This window comes from Carex rostrata, chromosome 17, assembly GCF_964058835.1.
Source record: "Carex rostrata chromosome 17, lpCarRost1.2, whole genome shotgun sequence".
In the NCBI taxonomy this organism is placed as follows: domain Eukaryota; kingdom Viridiplantae; phylum Streptophyta; class Magnoliopsida; order Poales; family Cyperaceae; genus Carex; species Carex rostrata.
Genome location: NC_135934.1, coordinates 9,612,287 through 9,636,490, shown reverse-complemented (window position 1 = coordinate 9,636,490; position 24,204 = coordinate 9,612,287). Strand labels below are relative to the sequence as shown.

General features: G+C 35.2%; 3 protein-coding genes across 5 annotated transcripts; 1 reads left to right on the top strand and 2 right to left on the bottom strand.

Annotated features, from left to right (window-relative positions):
* The first annotated feature begins 2,704 nt into the window (after window positions 1-2,704).
* On the top strand, window positions 2,705-7,924 carry LOC144567907 (factor of DNA methylation 1-like). Its single transcript, XM_078318088.1, has 8 exons — window positions 2,705-2,913; window positions 3,009-3,156; window positions 3,939-4,853; window positions 5,045-5,226; window positions 5,508-5,597; window positions 6,054-6,341; window positions 6,556-6,768; window positions 7,402-7,924. The coding sequence occupies exons 3-8, from the start codon at window positions 3,959-3,961 to the stop codon at window positions 7,636-7,638; spliced, it is 1,905 nt and encodes a 634-aa protein (XP_078174214.1). The 5' UTR covers window positions 2,705-2,913; window positions 3,009-3,156; window positions 3,939-3,958; the 3' UTR covers window positions 7,639-7,924.
* Window positions 7,925-8,035: 111 nt separating this feature from the next.
* Window positions 8,036-9,920, bottom strand: LOC144567909 (xyloglucan endotransglucosylase/hydrolase protein 2-like). Its single transcript, XM_078318092.1, has 4 exons — window positions 9,618-9,920; window positions 8,891-8,991; window positions 8,618-8,811; window positions 8,036-8,531 (listed from the first exon to the last, which is right to left on the bottom strand). The coding sequence occupies exons 1-4, from the start codon at window positions 9,841-9,843 to the stop codon at window positions 8,138-8,140; spliced, it is 915 nt and encodes a 304-aa protein (XP_078174218.1). The 5' UTR covers window positions 9,844-9,920; the 3' UTR covers window positions 8,036-8,137.
* Window positions 9,921-17,029: 7,109 nt separating this feature from the next.
* On the bottom strand, window positions 17,030-22,629 carry EMB2004 (RNI-like superfamily protein). 3 transcript variants are annotated; one of them, XM_078318089.1, is made up of 17 exons: window positions 22,225-22,629; window positions 21,556-21,762; window positions 21,196-21,254; window positions 20,859-20,996; window positions 20,422-20,496; window positions 20,230-20,313; window positions 20,092-20,153; window positions 19,937-20,006; window positions 19,311-19,383; window positions 19,092-19,222; window positions 18,944-19,003; window positions 18,562-18,636; window positions 18,370-18,474; window positions 18,168-18,263; window positions 17,684-17,764; window positions 17,500-17,601; window positions 17,030-17,402 (listed from the first exon to the last, which is right to left on the bottom strand). In XM_078318089.1, exons 1-17 carry the CDS (start codon window positions 22,553-22,555, stop codon window positions 17,334-17,336), a joined length of 1,818 nt encoding a protein of 605 aa, XP_078174215.1. In that variant the 5' UTR covers window positions 22,556-22,629; the 3' UTR covers window positions 17,030-17,333. The 3 variants fall into 3 exon arrangements, 2 of the variants coding, with proteins under 2 accessions (XP_078174215.1, XP_078174216.1); XM_078318090.1 differs by lacking the exon at window positions 17,684-17,764 and having other exon boundaries at window positions 17,107-17,402; window positions 22,225-22,624; XR_013515541.1 differs by lacking the exons at window positions 17,030-17,402; window positions 17,500-17,601 and having other exon boundaries at window positions 17,701-17,764; window positions 18,168-18,259; window positions 22,225-22,624.
* Between the last annotated feature and the right edge of the window lie 1,575 nt (window positions 22,630-24,204).

The window sequence follows — 24,204 nt, the reverse complement described above, 5'->3', positions numbered from 1 at the left end:
TACTTCTTTCTTAAGAAAAAACTAAATTGTATTTTATATATAGCATACACATGATCATGTGAAAGATAATTCTTGAAATTTGATATTACAATTTGAGGCTAGGTAGGCGCGTAACAATCACAATATCTCTAATTACAATAATAATTAATTCAAACTATTTAACATGATATTCATAGAAAGAAAAATGTACTTGAATATCAAATTTTACATTTTTTTAGAATTTTTATTTTTCTATATTGTTAAATAAAATACATGATCTAAAGATTTTCAATCATCGAAAGTAGTGATTTTTTACCTACTTAAAAAAATAGTAAAAATATTTTAAAAATATAAAATTTGATTTCTAAATATATTTTCATATGAAAATTATATCGAGTAGTTCAAATCGACTATTTAGACTTTAAAAACAAAAATCCATAGCACATATTATTCCACATTTTGCAACGTACGGTAGCTATAAATTCTAACTATTATATTAATGACCCATTTCAATGTTATTGTTATTTTTTTGTTAAAAAGACAACACATACCCCTTTCGTTAAAAAAATGAAACCACCAGTGTTTTAAAAATCGGCCGAATAGGCCGAATATTCGTATTCGGTTGGAATTCGAATAGAAAATGAGTATTCGGTCCAATATACAGTTTTGAATATTTGGCCGCATATTCGAATATTCAGTCGTATATTCGACTGTATATTCGAATATTCGGTCGCATATTTGACCACATATTCGAATATTCGGCCACATATTCAGTCGAATTGAGATTAATATATAAATATTTCAGTATTTCATTTAGTATGAGATGAGGATCGGTATTTTAATATTTCATCACCAGTTTAACATGTACAGTCAATCATAAATACTTTCTTTGTATACAAATTAATATGACTTTTTATTTTAAAATCCGCATATATAAATCCGAATAAAAATCCGTATATGCAGCCGCATACCGTATATGCAGTATGTGGTGGCTTTCCAAATACCGAATAAGAACCGATTATTAAAACACTGGAAACCACTACATACAAAAATGGAATTTCACCTAACAAAATATTAAAAAAAAAATCCAAGCAATAACCCAGTGGAAAAGTGATAAAAGGTTTTTCATTAATGTTTTTTTTTTAATTATCAAAATTTGTTTCCTTTTACTAGACATCAGAATAAAAGTATGAATATATACATGCCTAACCCATGACCCCAATTTTGATAATACAATTTAATGCGCAACTTTTGATATATTAAGCTGCAAAATAAAATTTGTGTGTGCTCCTGTATTTGCTCCTTCACGCCATTAAAAACTCATATGAATTAATATTAGAACAAATATGTCCCTTTCAACGCGCTTTCACAATTTTAATTTGATTGGGCTTCCCCAACCTTACTAATTCCTCTCCATATTGGATAACCGGTTATTAGATAATCGGACAATCTCAATATTTTCAGTTATTGGATAATCGGACATTTTTTTCATTTCCGAGAATTGAGTCACCGGAAAGAAATTGAAAATCCGATTGTTTAGTAAGCGGATTGGGTATTTTTCGAGATTCTTTCAAAAAATGGGTAGATTTCTTAATTTTGTTTTATTTTTGAGTATTTATAAAAATTTCGGTTAATTTTGTGTGATAATTGGAATTTCATTTGTTAATTACACAATTACATATACCAAGATAAATAAAATGTTTTGTTATAAATTAAAGATAAAAAAATAAACAAGATATTGAGAATGTATAAAAAATGACTATTTTTTATTTATATGCTTCTTATGTGTATAATACAAATTTACAAAGATTTTACTCATAGAGTGCAAATTGTAAAAAGTTATGGAGAGAGATAAAACATATTACTCTGAGCTCGAGGGAAATTTTTAAGATTAATGTTAAGAGTTACTAAACAAAAGAATTACAAATACATTATACATTCATTATTGTTTACTTGTAACTATAATTACTGTAGCATGTAGTAACATGTGTTCATTAGCGAAATCTTTATTTACCGCGAAATTGAAGCCTCCATTTCGATGAAAACGGAGAGAAAAAACCCCAAAAATATTCTGTCTGGAGAGGAGTTCGTGTCCTCTCAATACCTGAGGGAGTGAGGCTGTGAGGGATGCAATAAATGAACAGACGAACCAGATTAATCTCAGTCAGCTATGTCAAACTCAATCTGGTACCTACGGAAGGAACCACAGTCTACAGGGGTCCGTTTTGAGAATCGTCTGGAGAGTGGAATTCCGGTGAGACGGGAATTATTGAATGCACTTCCAATTTTCACTATCTACATATACCGCTTCCATTAAGAATTTTGGACCCACTTCTCAGAAGGTATGGTGGTGCACCAACTGGAATGCCATGTGTATAACAGAAAGTGAGGCTCTAAACAGAAATATTCTGTCACGTCAGAGGATATGGAGTCATGGACTCGTTCATAATATTTCTGCTTATATGCGGACCTTCCGATGAGAATCCGCACGAATATTTAAAGAACCTGTGCATTTCACTTCGGACCGGATTGGTCCGAATTCTGATCGGACGGTTTTGATCTAACATAAATATTCTGTTACCTCAGAGATAATTCACCGACATGCTCAGACCTCAGTCACAGCTTACAGCTCCTCGGTGAAATTAAAAAAGAATTCGGATCCCCTAAACCTCTTCACTCTAGTCGCCCGATCAACTACTTAAACCCTTATCGCCTGATCGGAAGCAAACGGAGGGAGACAATTTCAGTCGGGGCGACCTTTTCCCACGGTTCTCACCGTCAAACTCGAAATGGATTGGCGACGCTCGCGCGGTCGCGCCCGCGCCCTTCCTTCCGGTCGTTCATAAACTGGTGGTAGTATCAACGATTGTAGCTTCTGACCTCCGATAACATCGTCTATTTCTTCTCCTCCTCCTTCCTCCTTCCTCCTTCCAGGTAGTGATTTCGTTATCTGAATATTCCTCATTAGTGTGATAGTGTGATCGGAGCCTCAAATCCCCCAATAATAGCTGACGCCCGTTTTTTTCCAGCGATACCCTTGTAACCTTTCGCTCTGTTCAGTGTTCTCTTCCCTTCTACTAGTTTCTGATCGCAGCAAGGAGGAAGTAGTTGGGAAGAGTCCTACGAGCTTGACCAGCAAGAGACCCTTCTAAGCAGCTTGTGCGGTTCTTTAATCAGGTACGAATACCTCTTCTTATCCCTCATTATTTCTATTTGGTTAATCGATTATTGTATTTAATATTTATGAAATTAATTTGTTGTTAAGTCAATGGGTTATTGCAATTTTTGTCGAGATTCATTCAATTAACCAACTATGTACACCCGATCTGGTGCCAGATTAGTAAATTTTGCTTAAGATATGTATCATTTGTGTGAAAGAATTTTAGATTGATAGTACACTGTTGTTTGGACTACAAATCTGAGTGGAGAGGATCTAAATCCTTATTAAAGAGTTGGGATAGTACAATGTTGTACTTGGAAAAGGATATTTTACTCATTTGGCCGAAAACCAGTTTGCTGGCAAATGGAGGAACTTACCAGTTTAGAGCATTATTGCAATTAGGACTTCAACTCTGAAGGAAATAATAATGAAAGATAAAAGTGCAGATGAAGGCTAAAATTGATATCTTAGTTAGTTGTTAATTGATTAAGTATAGATGCTCAATTTTTATTTACAGTTCTATTAGTCTACCTTTGGTTCTTTCTTGCTTCATACCTGCAGAATTTTAGTTTCTGATGGATTATCCCACTATGAACAACTTTAGTGTATCTCAGTGGTATAACTAGTTCTTAAACAAATGAGTGTTGCAAGCATCTTTAATGTAGCTTCCGATCAAATAAAGTCAATTTGAAGTAAACTACATTTTATTATATTTTATTTTAATGAAATCAATTCAATTCTAACAGATTTAGCTTCTGATCAGTGTCTAATCCCCCCCTTATATCTTTGTCTTTGTTAGGTCTTGTTCTCTCTAATCAGATGGCGCATAGTGACTCAGAAGAATCTGAGGTCAGTGAATCGGAGATCGACGACTATGCTGAGAAAGCATATTCTAACCTGAAGGAAGGAGGGTTTAAAGTGAAGTACGGGGACAGTGCTTACAAGTGCCCCTTCTGCACTGGCAAGAAGAAGCAGGCCTATAACTTCAAGGACCTCCTTCAACACGCCACTGGGATCGGTGCATCCAACAGGAAAGCAAAAGAGAAGGCCACACACCTAGCCCTTGCCAAATACATGAAGACTGACCTTGCGGACCCCTCACTCTCTCTTCAGATGGTGGTGTTTGAACCGCCCACTCCTCCTTCGAGAGACAGGGATGAGAAGTTTGTCTGGCCCTGGAAAGGTGTAGTCGTCAATGTTCCAACTGAATTCAAAGATGGTAGGCATGTTGGTGAGAGTGGAAACCGGCTCAAGGAGCAACTTTCCCGGTTTAACCCTCTCAGGGTTCATGCCCTTTGGAATTACAAAGGGCATACTGGAAATTGCATTGTTGAGTTCTCAAAGGACTGGAATGGTTTCAAGGATGCCATGTCCTTTGAGAACCATTTTGAGGCAGAGAGGCTTGGCAAGAGGGACTGGAAGGAGAGGAAGTCCAAGACGATTGACCTTTATGCATGGGTTGCAAGGGAGGATGATTACGACGGTGTGGGCCCCATTGCTGATCACTTGAGGAAGAACGGAGATTTAAAAACGGTCAATGATCTGGCAGTGGAGGAATCCCGCAAGACGGAAAAGCTGGTTGCCAACCTGGCCAACCAGATTGAGGTGAAGAACCGGCACTTACACGAGTTGGAGTGCAAGTACAATGAGACCACGTCGTCCCTCAATACTATGATGGAGCAGAGAGAGCAGCTGTTTGTTGCTTATAATGAGGGTCAGCAGCTCTTTCATTTATCCTTTATTATGTGCACTTGTGTGTTTACTATTTATTTTCAGCCAAAACTTGGGGATTAGGGGTTATTTTGGTAAATGTTGAACTTTTTCTCAGTTTTATCATACAAACCAGAAACCATTTGCTCTTTTATGCTTGTCTAATCACATTCTATTTTTTTTTGCACTGTGTAGAGATAAAGAAGATGCAACAGCTGGCTCGGGACCATTCAAGAAGAATAATTGAGGAGAACGAGTCATTGAGGTTAGAGGTGGACAACAAGAGAAAGGAGTTAGATGAGAGGTCTCGGCAGCTCAACAAAATGGCCAACCAAAATAATATTGACAAGAGAATGCTGGAGGATGAGAAAAACAAGGTATGGGTTAATTTATTAAAGCATTATCTTGGTTAGGTCAAATTTTTAGTCAGCAAACAGACACCTAGCACTATCTTGGTCAGGTCAAATTATTGAGTGAAATTATAAAGCATTACTGGCCTTTTGACCCCTCTTATCATCATTGGTGGAAACTCCAGTAGCAGTCCTTTCTTAGCAAAACCCATGTGTTCTTTTGATTCCGTTAAATGAAGCTATTTATATTCATTGGTTAACAACAAATTTGTAAATATCTCTTATTATTGCTATTATTATTTTTGTAGAATGCAATGAAAAACAGTTCCCTTGATATGGCGGTGAAGGAGCAAAAGAAATCTGATGAAAATGTGCTCAGGCTAGTTGAGGAGCACAAGGTACAGTAGTGTGTAAGGGACTTTGCAATTATGTTGCTTTTGGTAGAGAATGACAATGAACCTTAAATTGTAATCGGCCTTGCTCCAGTGTAAAAATTGAATCTTTGTTTTTTGCTACATCTCTGAAAATTCGTAATCTACTTGTTTCAGCATGTATAGTCATTATGAAACCTGTACTTGTTTAGTGAACAATTGGATTCTAATTGTTGGGATGTACAGATAAGTAAATTCTTTCTATAAGATCAGTAAAAGCCCCTACAAATTGCCACTGTACCCACAATAGTACAAGTTCCGAGTACCACATCACCAGTATTTTCCAGTTTTTACCATTATGGAATGACAGCATCGTAGTCGACTGCGATCACTAATTATTTCACGCAATTTCACGAGTGGCAAGGCCAGAACAACAATTTATTTTACCATTAAATTAGAAGCTGTCTATTGATTAAATTGCAGAGGGAGAAGGAGGATGCACTTAAGAAGATTCTTCAGCTGGAGAAGCAACTGGATGCAAAGCAAAAACTGGAGTTAGAGATCCAGCAACTGAAGGGACAACTCCAAGTCATGAAGCACATGGGAGGCGATGAGGATTCAACAGTCAAGGAGAAAATGGAGGAACTCACTAGTGAGTTGAATGAGAAGATCGAGGAGATGGAAGACATGGAGGCCTTGAACCAAACCCTTGTTGTCAAAGAGAGGAAAAGCAACGACGAGTTACAGGAAGCCAGAAAGGAGCTTATCTCTGTAAGAAGAAGGATCATTAAGGCTAAAAATATTACTCCTAACTACTTACCTAATAGTATCTGTAAAAGTAACCCAAGCAAACATAAATCCAGAATACCAAGAAACAGACAGTTATCAAAACACCATACATCCGAAACCATACAGAGACCAGTCCTTTTTGCAGCAAGCTCCATTTTATTTTCTCCTATTGTAATGAAAATTTTTGCTGATGCAGGGATTGACTGACCTGCTGACTGGTCGGGCATTTATTGGCATCAAAAGGATGGGCGAGATTGATGAGAAGGCTATTCTTGAGGTGTGCAGGAGCAAGTTTCCCAAGAGAAATGCTGAGTTACAAGCTGCCATGATAAGCTCCAAATGGCAGGATGAGCTCAAGAACCCGGAGTGGCACCCCTTCAAGATTGTCACTGTCAGTGACAAAGCACAGGTTATTGTTTTTTAAATATATATATATATATATTTTTTTTTTTTGAGAAAGGAAATAAGCTCAATTGCATTACCAGTATAGTATGAGTCTGCATCCTCTGCATTAACGCATCTTTTGAGTTTAGCTCTAGACCGTCTGATCAGAATCCGGACCTATCTGGCCAGCCCATGGCTGTATTGCACGGGGCCTCTTTAAGATTCGTGCTAGTATGTAACAAACGGATCAGATCTAAACTCAAACGGTGTGTTAATGTAGAGATGTGAATTCGTTAAGTATTACATTAACAACTAATTTACTAAAAACTAAACCCAGTTAATAAAACCCAATGGGACACACAAACTAGCTACTGAACACATCTGGCTGAACAGATATGTAGCAAGGTTATTAACTTTTTATCAAGTTTTGTTGCATCATTGGTACTGGTGTCCCTCAAATTCAACTTCACAGTATCTGTTTCATGCAGAATTTTAACAACTAAAGCATCAACACAACGAAACAGCAACTTCAACCCTTCAAATTATTACAAAAACCATTCATTCAATTACTGGTACCAGTGGTATCATCTCACTGACACCATTTGTTGCTGGCAAGCATTTACATTTGCACACTGTATCCAACTGGTTTGTATTGTAGGAGGTGATTCAAGAGGATGATGAGAAACTGAGGGAACTGAGGGAGGAGCTCGGGGAGGAGGTGTACAAAACAGTGACAACTGCTCTACTGGAGATGAATGAATACAATCCAAGCGGCCGTTACACCATCCCAGAGCTGTGGAACTATAAGGAGGGGCGCAAGGCAAGTCTCAAGGAGGTCATACAGTACATTCTCAAGCAATGGAAGGCTCTCAAGAGAAAGAGGGGCTCCTCTTGACCTTCTTATATATAACCTTTGATGATCACTTTCTTGTTTTCTGATCTGTCTTACTAACCACTTTGCTGTTCTCTTGCACTTTCGTTCATCTCCTTTGGGTTGATGAATTTATCGGGATATTTAGGTAAATAACTAGTACGTGTTCATTCCACATTAGTGTATGTAATTACTTGCTGACGTTTATAAACTAGTGAAGTACTTTTGATCTGTCTAATTTCTTGTTGCCTTGCGCTAGATGCTTGTGTCGCTTGTCAGAAATGTGTTAACAAATTGTTAGATGCTGCTAGTTGTGCGCTCAAAAAAAGAAATAGCCTTAATTGCAATATTGACTTGTTCTCAATTTTATTCTAAAACTTGTTTGCACCACTAGTGATGTATTTTGTACATTTGTGCTTGATTTACTCAACTAGTTCTCAGCCATAATAAAGATACAAATGAAGCACAAATAATTTTTCAAATCACAAGTTCCCGAAGTTAATCAATGAGTATGAGCATTGAATTAATGCAGAGTGCATTCAGGTGGCAGGGTAGGAAACCTTGCTTTGTCGGTACAGTAGTCATAGGTCATGTAATTTTTCTTCACATTCTCATAAGCTGCAGTTTGAGCTGGGGTAAGTGCTTGATATTCGGCTGTATTCCACCAGTGGCCGGGAGATGCGCACAAGTTGTCTTTGCTTGTGTAGGCCAAGGCGATGCAACCTGTTACGTCGAACCCTTGAAAATGGGCTGTGAAGGGTGCATAAGACCAATTTGTCTTGGTTAGGCCTCCATCTGTGGCCCAACCATCTCCATTCCATAGACTTGCAATTATTTTCATCGGTTGGGACGGGAATTCAGCTCCTTTACTTGTTAAGTTCCTCAGAACCCTGATAGGTGTTTCATCCACCCAAAACCTGTGATGCATTTGATTTGATTTCATCAGTAACTTGTCGGTGCATGACACGTACACATGTACAAGTAGATGAAAGCAGGGACTTACACAACTTGATAGGGGTTCCAAAGGATTTTGTAGTCGTGGAAGTCGGCGGTGGGGTCAAACCAGAGACGGAGCCTTTGCTCTCTGCCTCCCTGGCCATTCATGTAGATGTTGGTCTGAAGAGTGATGGGCTTCCCTTGTTTGTTTCCCAAGAACTCAAAATCCACTTCGTCATGATTATTTGTGCTCGATGACAACTGTGAAATTTTATAAGAAAATTCAGTTTTTTTTTTTTTTTTTTTTTTTTTATTAATTTTATAAAAATGAGAAACTTGCATAATAGGCTGTGACAATTCCAGCAGTGTCTTTATTGGGCAGCTTTATTCTCATGTGGAAGAACCCAGAGCTATACGAAGAACTCGAGCTGAATCCCGCACCTGAGAAATGAGAATTTTGAATTCACAAATAGAGAAGGTAGCCAATGTAAATGTATATTAAAAAAAAAAAAACCATATATTTTTAAGGTGATGAAAGATCTCACCAGTTCTAATGTAATTCGATCTTTTGTGGTACGTTCATTTGATGTATTAACATTATCATGGAAACTAGGAATTTAAGATTGTAGAGGACTAGACTTGCTTTTTATTACATCTATATAAGACGCATATCAACTTTGGACTAATTTGAAAGGCTGTGAGGTTTCAATTAATTAAATAATAAAAGATTCCTACGATCTGTAAGTTCTAGTTATGAATTTAAAATTGCCACCTAAATATTTTATTCAGAAATGATTTAGTTAATTATATAGTTAATATCCTTGTAATAAGCGAGTGGCTACGTCACTAACTTAATTCATAGTTTGTTCTGACTTGTTAATTAATTAATTTGAATTTGATATATAAACTAGTATCTTAATTACATGTGAAGGTTACTTGCGAACTAGTATATCTTGACAAGAACATACTGCATATACATGCGTACGTAGCCCTTGCGCATAAAAATATTTAACGAATTTGTTAAGAGTCAAAATACAAGCACTCCAAGAGTGTATAGATGAATATACCTGAAGTTTGATCCATGTAGAGCTGAACTTCATTACCTCCGTCGAGATACGTCACGTGTCCGCCACCCCATGTGACCATGTAGTTCTCGTTGAATCTAATGCCGCTACCGGTACCAGAGCCAGAACCTGATAATATTCTGCTTGTCACACTTGCACTTGCACCACACGTGTGGTTCACAATAAATGATGTGATGAGGCACAGCCAACAACTAAGAACAAAACCCATATATGATGTGTGTGTATGCAAATTAATTATGTATGTCAAGCTTCTGCCTTTGTCTCACTAGCTAGTAAGCATGCACTGATCGATCGATAATTAATCCACACGTACAGTGTGAGTCTCTCCCTCTCTCTTGTTATATATATAGAGCTAGAGAGATAGAGAGAGGGTTTGGGTTTTGTTTGTAGAGGCGTCATGGTCACTACCAATTAGACAATTAGACAGAGACTTGGGTGTGAGCTGTATGACTAACATTTGATATCTACCTCCCATCCACGCAACCAATTCATTACTTAATTAATTCTCTCCTTTCGTTTCATCTCCATCGATATCCTTTTCTATGTAATTAACTGCATGATAGTTGAGTCTGATCGCCCATGCACGTAAGAAGCATCTCCAAAAATAAATGTCTAGAGAAAGTTCTTATATATTTTAAAAAGAAGTTATCCTAAAAAAGCAACTTCATAATTTTGATTGTTATATCTAAGTTTGTATCGGTTTATGTACTTGATTCAGACCGTGCGATAAAAATCGTGACAATATGTCTAGGTTATCCCGCTCAGGATCATCTCAGTTTCTTTTTTTTTTTTGAAGGTCAGCAAAAGCTGACAATTTGTGTCGTGAGTTAGGCTCAGGATCATCTCAGTTTCAACTTTCAAAACAACTGAGGTTCAGATCAATTTGTATCGTGAGTTAGGTCCAGAGGCACAACCAAGATTTGAACTACCAAAAATTGGGTTCGTTTTTTTTTTTAACAGGTTCGGGTTCAAATTGCCTTCATAATTCTCTTTTCGTCTCCATCCGTCTACCAAATTGTATATTTGTCTATCGAATCGGTTGTAATTTCTAAATTACTAATTGATATCAAAATTACTAAAACAATTACTTATAATTTATAAAACAATTGATATTAATTGGGCGAAGGAGAATCGCTGCTTCAAATTGAACAAAGATTTAAAATACCTTTCTCCCCTAATTAGATTAAACAACTCACACATCTATTTATGAAGTCTAAACTGATAATCGTTACTCCGAATTGAATCCAAAGGTAGGCAAAATTAAATTCAGATGTAAGTAAGACTAATTGAAGAACCTAGTAAAAAAAAAAAAAAATCTAGAGGTAGACAACTGCCTAGCTCTACAGCACTGTAGCTTCGCCCTTAGATCGATCCAGATCAATTTGAATGGCAAATCATCTAGATTTGGATCAGCTCGCGTGTTTGATCATAATTTGAAGTAATAATTAGAGATGCTACGGTAAAAATACTATGCATACTGCAAATCAATTTGTATTGTACCTTCATATCTCCGTATTTAAAATCCAAATGGTCGATTGGAACCGCTTAACATGATTGAATGCACTTGAAGCTCAATTTCATATTTTTCAATTTTTTTTTACTATATGTTTTTAGATAGATTAAAAATTACTAATTTTAAATAGCACATGATCTTCATATCAAGTGATTTTTTCACCTATCTAGGAAAATAATAAAAAAAATCTGAAAAATATAAAATTTGAACTCCAAGTATATTTTCATATAGATTTTCATATAGAGATGATATTAAGAATTCGGATCAGTCGTTTGAACTTCGAAAATAGAGACTAATGTGCGCTCTGCATAGTATCGTAGCAACCACTCGTTACAATTTTACTAATTTGGTTTGAATGAATATTATTTTTTTTACTAATATACGATGATGATGATGATGATGATGATGATGAACTGGGATGTTTTCCATTTAGCTCATTAGCTGGTGACACTGCATATATTGGGCCAAAGAAAACCTGAAGAACCGAGAAAAGCTCAACAAGACAAGACAAAGACAGCACAACTGTTAGTCAATCTTTACTTTTCGATAGGCGATAGGATATATAGGAGATGTATTGTAATATCTTATTCAGATATGAAAGAACCTCAAAATCTCAAATCTATAAATTTTGTAGTTCCACATAGTAATTAATTTGAACTGCTCTGCACCAGCCTTTTCTTCTCCGTGGTCAGTGCAACCATTAAACTTTCCAATATATATATGTAACAGTTCGTTGATACTTGATTGCTAACATATATAAGGTGCCGTTTGCGTTTGGTCATTTTATATTCTTCCATCGATTTTTGGAAATAATTTATCCACTCTATTTTTCTTTTTGTAATGATGTGATACCTTTATTTTGAAAGGAAAAATAATTAATTTTTTTATAAAATATCATACTTTCCACATTAAATTTTTCTGTGGTTATTATTGTTATATAATAAATAACAATAACAACAACAATAATAAGTGGGATAACTTAATAGTTATAATAATAATAATAATAATAATAATATTTTATATAATGACGATAACGATATGATTATTATGACCATCATTAATATAAAATTTCCAAATTTTATTAATATGTAATGAAATAAACTATATATGAAATATTACAACGCATTTAGATTATATTTATTATTATTTATAAATCTCTATAAAACTTTGTATTTTGTAACATTAGTAAACGTATTCATATTCTTAAATCATATTTTGTTCGAGGAGGGTTTTTACGGTTTAGGGTTTAGAGTTTAGAGTTTAGGGTATTTTGTAACATCAGTAAACATATTCATATTCTTAAATCATATTTTGTTTGTGGTTCATGGCTCGCATCTGACTCGCTTGCTAACAACTCGTTTGTTATTGGATCGAGCTGTTAATGAGCCAGCTCGCCGCTAGCTCGGTTTAGAATTAACGAGTTCAAGCTGGGACCTAGCTAGCTCGGCTAGGCATCAATTTGTGAATTTGTATGAATGTGTGTGCATTTTATACTGTCTAGCTCGGTTCAGCTCGATTCAAAAAGTTTGTAGAATTCATTTTCTTCTTAAAACAATCCAGTCAGACCCAGCTTGTCAACTCGCGAGCTAGCTTGGGCTAGCCTGTCACGATTTCAAGCTGAGATTTTAGCTCAGATGCCCTAGGTCTAGCTCACTCAGCTATAGCTCGGTCTAGAATTAACAAACTGAGCTAGGACCTAGCTCGGATTGAGCCAGCTTCTTGCCACCCCTAGTTCCAATACCTCATTATACCTCATATTTTATATCTTCGTTCCTGAAGTCCAAACTGTCGATTCGAACCGCTCAACATAATATTAGTACTAAAATTTATCTTGAGATGAAGTTTTATAATTTTTGAAATATTTTTACTATTTTTTAAGATATGTACAAAATCACTCTTTTGGACCGTTCAATAATAGTGTTTTTCTACCCATCTTAAAAGATAATACAAAAAAATTCAAAAATTCAAAAATTTCATTCCAACCGCATTTTAGTATGAATATCATGTTGAGCAATTTGGATTGACAGTTTAGACTTTAAAAATGAAAATATAAAATATGAGATATGAAAGGTGTGAGATATTGGAACCCCTCATTTTGTTTATGTATGAAATATTAATAACTAATTAAATACATGCATGGAATGATATAAAATAGATCGTATCTTGATTATATGGCCGTCTTTGAAGTGACTACATGTATGGATTGCTCATGATCCATGATATGATGAAATGAGGATATGTAGTTACCGACAATGTGACAACTTAACTGGAAACGACACCCGACCTCCAGTCTTTATCCTTCCACTTGTACAAGACAAAAATAAACAAATAAAAATAGAATAATTATTTTTGTACCCGTGCTACAGTACTGCACAGTATCTTCGCTACAGTAACCGCACAGTATCCGCGCTACAGTAAGAGGAATAATGTATTATAGTCCCCACTAATTATTATTTTAAAAATATATTATATAGTCTCAACTAATTATTATTCTAAAATCTCAGCAGCACCCTTTCAAAACCTCGGCACTAATTCTGCATCAACATTTCTCTAACAAAAATAGTTGACCTCATTAAAATAAATACTTCAGTGCATAGATATAAATACTTTCAATACTTAGATATTAATACTTTCAGTATCATATGTAAAAAGAGGAGGGATTCAATTACAACATTATGGCAGTTTAGGTCCCCACAAGCAGTTATGTAACTATATAGATATAAATACTTGTGTTTTTTGAACTATATACTTCAAGATTTGACTATTAATTTTTTTAAAAAAAGTTATAAATCTGGAAAGATTGCGGTCTCCACAAGCAATTATGACAGTTTAGGTGCGAGTATGACGTTAGAAATTTCAAAAAAAGGTGCGTATATGATTATTTAAAAATAATTAATTTATCATTTACATTGTTTACTATATATATATAAATACGTGTATTCTTTGAACTATATACTTCAATATTTGACTATTAATATTTTAAAATAAAGTTACAGATCTGGAACAGTTGCAGTCCCCACAAGTAATTATGGCAGTTTAGGTGCGAGTACGACATCATAAATTTCAAAAAAAAGTGCGGGTATGATTATTTAAAAATAATTAATTTATCATTTACATTGTTTACTATATAGATACAAATACTTGTTTTCTTTGTACTACATACTTCAATATTTGACTACTAATATTAAAAAAAAAGTTACAGATCTGAAGTGCAGTTATGACAGTTTGATCTCCACAAACAATTATGACAGTTTAAGTGCGGGTAGTCATATCAGCTTCCATAAAAATAATTGATGAACAAAATCTTCATTTATTCCAACCCTACATCATTGTTATTGTATCATTTTCCTAAGCAAAGCAAACAGCTGTCCATCTTTCATAATAGATATTTCTCATGAACAATCATTTATTATCCTATTTTTTTTGGTCACATAATTTTAATTTTACATTATCCAGTGGTTTTTCAATCTCTTAGTATGATAGCTTTTGTTGAGGGGTTACATCCGGACGCGCAAAATTAAGACGGATGATGCCACAGGTACCTAATATACATATACAGCCATCAATGCTAGAATTCGCATACTGAGATATCTCAAATTTTGAGTTGATCTATGAAATATCCGGACTGTTCAAATATTTTCTACACGGATCTCAAAGCATAAAAATACTAACCCCTGCATTACGAGTAGGCTAGTGGTTTGCAACTCGGGCGGGTACGGGTACCCCGGGTATACCCATCTCGGGTACGGGTACGTCTTGGGTACGGGTATACTCGGGTACAAGGGTATTCGGGTACGGGTATACTCGGGTACAAGGGTATTCGGGTACGGGTATGGCGGGTATAATTTTCAAAACCCATACCCTACCCGTCCTATACCCTTACCCGTGTACCCTTGACGGGTAAGGCGGGTACGGGTACGGGTATTTTTTTTTTTTTGTTGGTTTTTTTTTTTTTTTTTTTTTTTGCTGTTTTTTTTTCTTGTTTTTTTGTTTTTGTTTTTTTGTTGGTTTTTTTTTGTTTTTTTTGGTTTTTTTCTGGTTTTTTCCTTTTTTTTCTGGTTTTTTTTGTTGGTTTGGGGGGAAAAAAATCAGATTTTTTGAATTTTGAAATGGGATGAACAGTGGTCGGGTACTCGGGTACTCGGGTAGTCGGGTACGGGTTTAGTCGGGTACGGGTAAACTCGGGTAGGGTATGGTCGGGTATTGGTCCAAAATAACGGGTCCGGTCCGGTTTTTGCCCGTACCCGCGTACCCGAGTACCCGACCCATACCTGAGCTCGGGCACGGGTACCCCGGGCGGCGGGTACGGGCGGGTATACCCGACTGGGGTAAAATCAATCCACTACGAGTAGGCACAGAAAAAAAATTGGCCCAACTTTAGATAAAATGAAAATTCGAGATATCCCAAAGGAGGAAATGAATCTGCTACGATCCTAAGAAGATTGTAAGGTCCTAAAATTTCTTTTTATTTGAAAACTTGATAGTAGCTATCAAGGTTCGTGAGGGGGAATCGAACTCTCGACCTTTGGATATAACAACTTTAGAACATTTTCCTAGTAGGGTCCTAAAATTTCAAATTCAATTTTTCATTGGTTCTGGGATTCACACATAAAAAACTTCTATAGAGATTCGTACAACTCAGAAAATAAAAGAATGTATTTCAACTTTTAGAACCCTACAATCCCTGATCGTAGCAGATTTATTTCCGCCAAAGGATACAGATCCGCAATGCCACACAAGGAAATAGTAGACCCAGATATCTATCTTATCGGAAAAAAATAGTGACGAGTCATTTTAATTTGGCAATCCCGTTACTTCTTATAAGCGAAGTAAAAATATTTGAGATACCAATAAAATCAGACATTTCAATTTTAATCCACGAAAAATCTTTTAGTTAGAAATGACATATTCTATTATATATATATTATGTATATGAAAAATGATGAAGTATAATGCTTGTCGTAATATCCATCTTCTTGTTCAAAGTTTTTATTCTCAAACACGTTCATATAAACTAGAAATAAATTCAACTAGAATCAGCAACACAGACTTCTCAGGAGATCACCCATCCTAATATACTACTCTTGCCCAATTCAGTTAGGGTTTTGATTTTCATAAAGAGGTGGTTTTTTTTCCCTTAACATCCATCGAGTGATTAAAAAAAAATTAACACGTGAACTCGGTGATTTGATGCATCATCAAAGGATAGTTCGCTGGCGACTTGACTCGCAATGATATTCATGTCCAACATGTCTATAAAAAATTAAAAATACTTCCGATTTTGGCTTTTATTTTCGATTATTTTATGTATTGTTGAACATGCTTATGTAGTTTGCAAGTTACTTTGTTTCTATATGAAACGATCCTAGTGCCTTATTTCCAAAAATATATATATATATATTGTTGAACATGCACAAGTTATATCTTTGCTAATAATTATACCTCTACTTATTAATAGGAATAAGATTAGCCATTACTGGTAATTAAGGGAGCATCAATTAACAAAACTAAGTTACCTTTTTCTTTTTTCTTTTTTGCAACGATATGCATTGCTTCGGGATGTACCATATTCAGCTATTATCATTTGGACAACCAACTAGAAGTCTTAAATTGTGAGTTGCATGAATCATTTTACACTTGTTAATGTTATTGCAATTCTTTGTGCTGAAATAGTTATTAATTGTGTTTAAAAACTAAATAGGTTGGCCTCCGATGCATCGATTGAATCATACATCAGATCAGTGAACACATGCATCAAGGTTCTAGTCTAAACTTGGAAGCTTCCAAGTAATTTGTTTCCATGTAGGCCTATATCGGGTTTTAGTTGGGTCTTTACATAGTTTTCTTGGAAGAACTCAACCTAATTGCCTTGGGTTGGTGCTTTTACGGTGGGATTGAAATGCTGACGCAGGTCTGCACCTCTTCAGATAGGTATTGCAGTTACTGCTAAGCCATCATATATACCAGAAAAAAAAGCTCCTACAGCAGATTACATCCTGGACGTTAATCCAGTAGTAAACCTGAACAAAATTTTCCTAACCATCCAAATACCAATCTCTTGTCAATCATGAGATATCCCCCCCCCAAACTAAAATCTACTGATCACTAAAAAGAAATGTTTTGCTAGCTTGTACCTTGTGCCTGTGAAGCTAAAAGGGCAAAAATGGTAATAAAACAAATGGAGGCTAGAAGGAAATATCGATCTCCCTGTCGTTCATTTCATACACATGATCTATAGCCTCTGTTAGAGCAACCTGCATTTATTCGAGAAAACATATTTAACTCCACATTATCTATCATGAGAACAAAAGTAAAAACAAGATTTTTTTTAAACCAGCCCCCAAAGCTGACCTGTCCGTATTTTGTGAAGAAATTATTCCCGAGGTCTAGAGAAGTGACTGCAATATCTTCATTAGCCTTGAGTGCTTGTGCCAAGGCGAATGCCCCTTTGTCCTGTAACGCATGAATAATACAAGTTATATGTTTTTGTTCAATTGGATTTATTTTGGGACAAATAATATTTTCCTTGCCATACCCTTATCTCATTAAATCCCAAATCAAGAGAGGTTAAAACCTCGTTAACAACTTTTAAGCTCTGTGCTAAGCATATTGCTCCCTGCAAAGAAAAACAGGGAACAAAAAAGTATAAAAGAAACAAAATCAGACATCATAAAATAACTATGAGCGAGAGGCTATGGTAATATGCATATTATGGATCAACCCATGCTATGAATCCATATCTCTATTTTCAAAGTTCATATAGTCGATCCGAACCGTTAAACATGATCTCGATATGAAATTGTACTTGGTCTCCAAGTACATTATAAAATTATAAAATTTGGTCTCCAAGTACATTATTATATGGAGGTCATATTTAACGGTTCTTATCGACTGTTTGAAATTTAAAAATTGAGATATGGATCCATAGCATACGTCGATCCGTAATATGCATATTACCATAGCCTCACTCAACAACTATTTGATTAGGTATATCCCCAAGTATGTGTTTAGAAAATTACTTCATCTCCAAGGCCGTTAGCCCGTAGATCCAATGTAGAAATCGTTGTATTATACTTTAAACAATCTGCAACATACTGTGCACCTTGGGCACCTATCTGCAATTAAAGTTAGTACTAGTAATTTTGTACCACATTCATAAAAGGGATTTATTGTCTAAAGACCCCTACAAAATAAAGAAATGAAAATGGGATGAATGAATACCCGACACCAGCTAAGTTTTAGGGTTTCTATCTTTCCATGAAACTTGAGAACATTGCAAAGAGCTTTCACCCCGTCAGCTCCTATCGGGTTGTAACTCAACTCCAGCTGCATGCAATCCATTTCACATCAGTTTGATAATTTAACTAGTGATTAAAAAAAGATAAAAAAAATTACAAAATTATTTGAACTCACTGATTTCAACATAGCATTATCCTTCAAAACCTTAGCCAATGCAATAACACCGCTTGAGTGGATATTATTACCACCCTAATTAAAAAAAAAAAAAAAGACTTCAGTTTAGATGTATACTGGGGACAACAGATATTCCTTTCTAACGTACAGTGATGATTTGTTTTTCACCAAATAACATTATTTTCCCTTGTACAGTTTAACATTTTTCTATGACATGCTTGCATTAGACCTACTTTGTAGGAAGATAAGTACTCAAGAAGAACATACAACAATTGGAAATAAGATTAAAAGCATTGCCAAAATATTACATTCTGAAAAAGCAGCTAGCAATGGTAATTTTATTTTTCCAAGTGACCTAAAAAGGGGCAAAGGCACTAATTACCAAATCAAGAGAAGTAATAGTTTGATTCTCCTTCAGGGCATCGGCTATCTTTTCAACTCCCTACTCAAGTTCAACAAGTATCGAATAAATCAATCAATAGACGAACCTAGAATAATAAACAAAAAACGACACATATTTATGTGCTTACCTCATCACCTATATCATTCATGTAAAGGTTCAACCACATTAAATGCTTGGTCTTCCGTATGTACTTAGCAATATAAAAGGCACCCTGTGAGCCAATATCATTGTTCCCAAAATCTAGAAGCTTCATATCTCCTACAGTAATTCCTCTTTAAAAAACTGTGAACTCTTGTAGCAGAAAAGAAAACCAATCTCCTAAAAAAATGTAAAGAAAGGAGCTCACCTCTATGTGCCAGTCCTTTTGTGATCAATCGAATACCTTCGTTTCCAATGCCATTCCCGTGCAGATGGAGTTGCTGTAAAAGGAAAAGAAAAAAAAATGCAACCTTACATGTTTTGTACTGGAGTAGGGTTCAAATGCCTCTAGTCTTTCATGCCTCAAATACTTATCTCTGTTTTCAAAGTCCAAAAAGTAGATCCGAACTACTCAACATGATCTCCATATTAATATGTGCTTGGAGACCAAATTTTATATTTTTTGGAAAAAATTTACTATTATTTTAGATAGGTACAAAATCACTGTTTTTGGATGGTCCAGTATTTCTGGAAAACAGTGATTTTGTACCTCATCTAAAACAATAGTAAAAATTTCCAAGTCTCCAAGCACATTTTAATATGGAGATCATGTTGAGCGGTTCGAATCGACTGTTTGACTTTGAAAACGGAGATAAGGATGTGAGGCACAATTGAGGCATGAAAGACATGAGGCATTTAAACCCTTCTCTTTGTTCTGAACTAATAAGCATGGAGTTTTAATATAAAACAGGGCAATGACCCAGCATTTTATTAAAAGAAAATTAAAAAGCAAAAAATGAGAATAAAAAGAATAACAAAAGATAAGACAGATACCCTCAAAGAAGTGTTTAATTCCAAAGCTGTCCCTATACTAGCAGCACCAAGCGGTCCCCCGTAGTTACCACTAAATAATTTTCAAATCATATCACTCAAGTATCCTAGCTATAACAGCAATGAGAAATAACATTATTAAAGTAAGAGGAACTCACTTGAGATGAATAGATTCAATTTTGTTATTCTCCAGCAGTGCTCCTGCTAGACTCGCAAAACCCTATTTTAGTATTCAAAATCATGTCAGAAAATTTAACCAATCTTACTATTCAAAAGGATAAGCAAGAATGCTGTACCGGGTAATCAATATTGTTGTTGTTAAGTTCTAAGACACGAATTGTTGCATTTTTCTTCAGCATTTCTGAAAGGGCCTTTGCTCCCTGCAAAAGGTATAATATAATATCATTTCACTTAAAATTGGGAAAAATGTTTTCACTACATTTATTGATTCAGTATGAAGTTATTATTAATTACTAATTCAAACAAACCTCGTCTCCAATGCCAGTGGCATTCAGTTGCAGTTTTTGAATGCCTCCATTTAACACCAACAAATCTGAAAGACACTGAGAACATTATGAGTGTTATACTTGGGTATGTTAACTTCGAATTGAGATTTCATTGAAGGAATAGGAAAATAAGTAATTTCCTCAAGAGTTATTCTACTTGGAACAATCATACTAATCAAGATCATGGGCACATGTAATGATATTTCACTTTCTCTTTTAAAATACACACACACACACACACACAGCATGGTTTGAATTGTATATTATGGTTTTCATTTGAGCAGGAATCAGAGGCAGGGTAAATTTCTTTGAGATGTAATGATGCAAGTTGTAATACTCTTTTTTGGTTTAATATATCACTTGGCAGCATCTGCCAAGGTTCAAAGAGAGAGAGAGAGAGAAGTTAGTGAGAGAGGAACCTTTGCTCCTTCATCACCAATAGGGTTGCCAGACAAATCCAGAGCTTTTAAGGAAGTGTTTCTTTGAAGAACACCTTCAAATGCTCTCAGTCCATTTGCCGTGATTCCATTCCCAGATAAGTTTACATCCTCAGCGCTCTGAATTTTTTTTAAAAAATGTGAAAAATGAGAGCTCAGATCCCACAAAACATGATCAAATTTACTTAACAAAATTCTTCCATCTCTATTTTTCCATCTTAAATTTCCTAACACGGACATTTATGTAACCTCCAGTAACTGTATTGCATACAACTTCAAAAAGTTACTAGCTTTATAGCTGATGTGACCAAATAATGACCTGATTTTGAGCCAAGCTTTCAGCAAGAAAGAAAATACCATCATCACCAAAGTTATGTCCTGTACAAGTAATGCAATGTCAGAATCAAAGTTATAATCCCTACCCAAAGAGGATCTTGGGTTTTCTGATGAGTCAATAATATATTATAATCAAACATCACAGCAATTAAAAATGAAATTATGTAAAAAAATCCACATTAGAAAGAGGTTGAAAAGGTCAAACTTGCTGGTGCTTGAAACAAATAACACATAAAAATAAAAAGTATCAAGGGTGGGGATTGAGAGCTCAGTGCCCATCTTTATACTATTTCGTATAAAATGCATCAAAATGTTACATAGAAACATAGCTAAATTAACTCACCTGACAAGTTTACCACTTGGAAGTATCTAAGCACTTGCGCAAACTCATTTAGCTTCTTCCTTGACTCCCTATCATGCTTCATGGCAGGGCTAGGAGACAGGTTTGACCCTGGTGAAAATGAAAATGATATCCCTCGAGATACACTTTTTTTGGGAGCTGGAACTTTTGCCGTTGTCACGAGCAAATTGCCGATCACCTTCCATGCCACTGTACTCTGGAAGAACAAATTAGTAGCTCTCCAGAATATTAAACTATTGAAATATACATGATTTCTGGTAGGGGTGTCAATGGCACCCTTTTATCCATTTACCCGACCCATACCATATTCGATAAGATGGGTATGGTTAATTTTTTTTTTTTTTGTTAGCTTATAGGGTGTTGGTAATCCTAAAGTGGCTTTTTTTTCATTTTTTTTTTTTTTTGTTAACAACGGGTACGGGAATGAAAATACTTCCATCCGACCAGTATCGTACCCATTGACACCCCTAATTTCTGGTGTATCTGGTCTATTCATGCGCATTGGTTCAAAAGGGAAGATAAATCATAAAAATGTACATTCTAGTGCTTGATATGGCTTAATTAACTGATGTAAGCTCCTATTCATGCAACTAATTTACTGAAAACACAAAAGAAGAATAAAGAAGAATTGACAGCGAGCAATCACCGTACCAAAAGAGAAAATGAGAATTGCTCCAGCAGGGAGAAGAGAGGTAGAGAAGTCCTGTAAGCGTGGAGACGGAGAAGGAGAAGGAGAAGTCGCCTGGCCTTGAGACAGGACATAGACTCGCCGGGAACCACCTCCGTTGAGCGCAGCTCTGGACACAAGAGAGGCGAAACCTTTCCTTCTGCTCCTCCTCCAAAGAGAGAGCTGATTGCGAGAGGGATGACAAATCGAACGGCGCGATACTTGAAAAGAGGAAGAGGAAGAAGAAGAGGCGACGGGAGAGGCCATGCGAGGGGAGGATTTGAAGTAGGAGAAGAGAAGGGATGATGATTCCATTTTCCTTTTTGCAGAACACTCAGAACAGAGATGGAGCAGGGAGAGATGAGAGAGATGAGAGAGAGACGCATCAGATGCGTAGCGTGGGGGTAGGGGAGAGCAGAGGTTTATAAATGGGCCGAAGGAATGGCCCATAAAGTGTTGGGCTTTCTAACCCACTGTGAGAAGGAATTGGGTAAAGATTTTAACAGAGAATTTTGGGCTTTAAGCAGGATTTTACAGTCTTTACCCAAGGAATCAGATGGGCTTTCAGCTGGATGATTTCTAAATTGAATATCAAACACCCTAATCTGAATACAAAATTCAAAACGGAGATCAAACCTATCAAGAGTTCAGTCACACTTAAAACTGAATTCGAACATGTTAAAAACCCAGACTTAAAACTTTCTCACATTTCTGAACTGAATTAAAAACTGTCACATCATCTTAAAAATTCTAATAGTTTCAGGGATGTAAATGCTCTCATATCTACTATATAAAAAATGAAGGTTTTTGTTGGACCATTTAGTGGATCTTGACCCTAAACAAGCATGAACGCCAAAAATTTATATAATCACATTAGTTGAGGGAGGATATGCAATGCACGAATAGGTGTGTACTATGAATCAAATTTCTATTTTTAAAATTTAAATAATTGATTTCAACAACTTAATATGATCTCCACATAAAAAGATACTTGCATACTAAATTTTTTTTAACCTTTTATATATTTTAAATAGACAAATAAAAAAAAACTACTTTCAGATGGTTTAGAAATCTTTAGATAGAGTGATTTTCACCTATCTAAAAAAATAGTAAAAATAATCTTAAAAATGTAAATTGTTGTCTCCAAAAAAAAAAATTCATATGAAGATCTCATTGAATAGTTCGGATCAACTGTTTGAACTTTGAAAAAAATTATGAGTTCATAATATGAACCTATGTGCGCATTATATATAAAGTCTTATAACCTTGTTCTCACTCTCATAAATAGCTTGAAGAACAATAAATAGAGGTCAATTGATTTTCATTTTTAAAAAAAATGTATTTATTTATAATTTTTTGTATAATTTAAAGTAAATGTCATGAATACTGTACTTGACTTGTATTCTCATCTTGGAAATTTTATATGATACATTCGTAATGTGTATTTGATCCTGACAATTCGAAAATCTAGCCTGACGTGCTCACTCTTACACTCTTATCGCTTGTATATAAAGTTTGTCATTTTCTTAGTTACTGACTGACTGTACATTGAAGACTTACCACTTTTATAATTTATATTTTATCTATTAAGATGATGTAGAGAAAAATTAAGAATCGTATAGACATTTTAAAATATTAGACATGGATACTTGCCTAAACTTATCTTACCTCAAGTACCAAATATGTAAAAGCTTTGAATTTTGTACAAAGTTCGTACTTATTACATATAGTGACACATACCAATTAACAATTCACCACAGCAATTAGGGAATTAATGAGTGTAGGACATTATGTCCTCAAGTCATTAGCACCCCTCAAGCAAAAATAAGATATGTATGATCAGATCATACTTTTATGCAATTTATTTGCAAGACCAACTTTAAACAATATGCATAAATAATAGTTACTTACATGGTATTATCTTTTAATGAGGCAAAAAGATCGTGTAACAAATAATTTGCAAT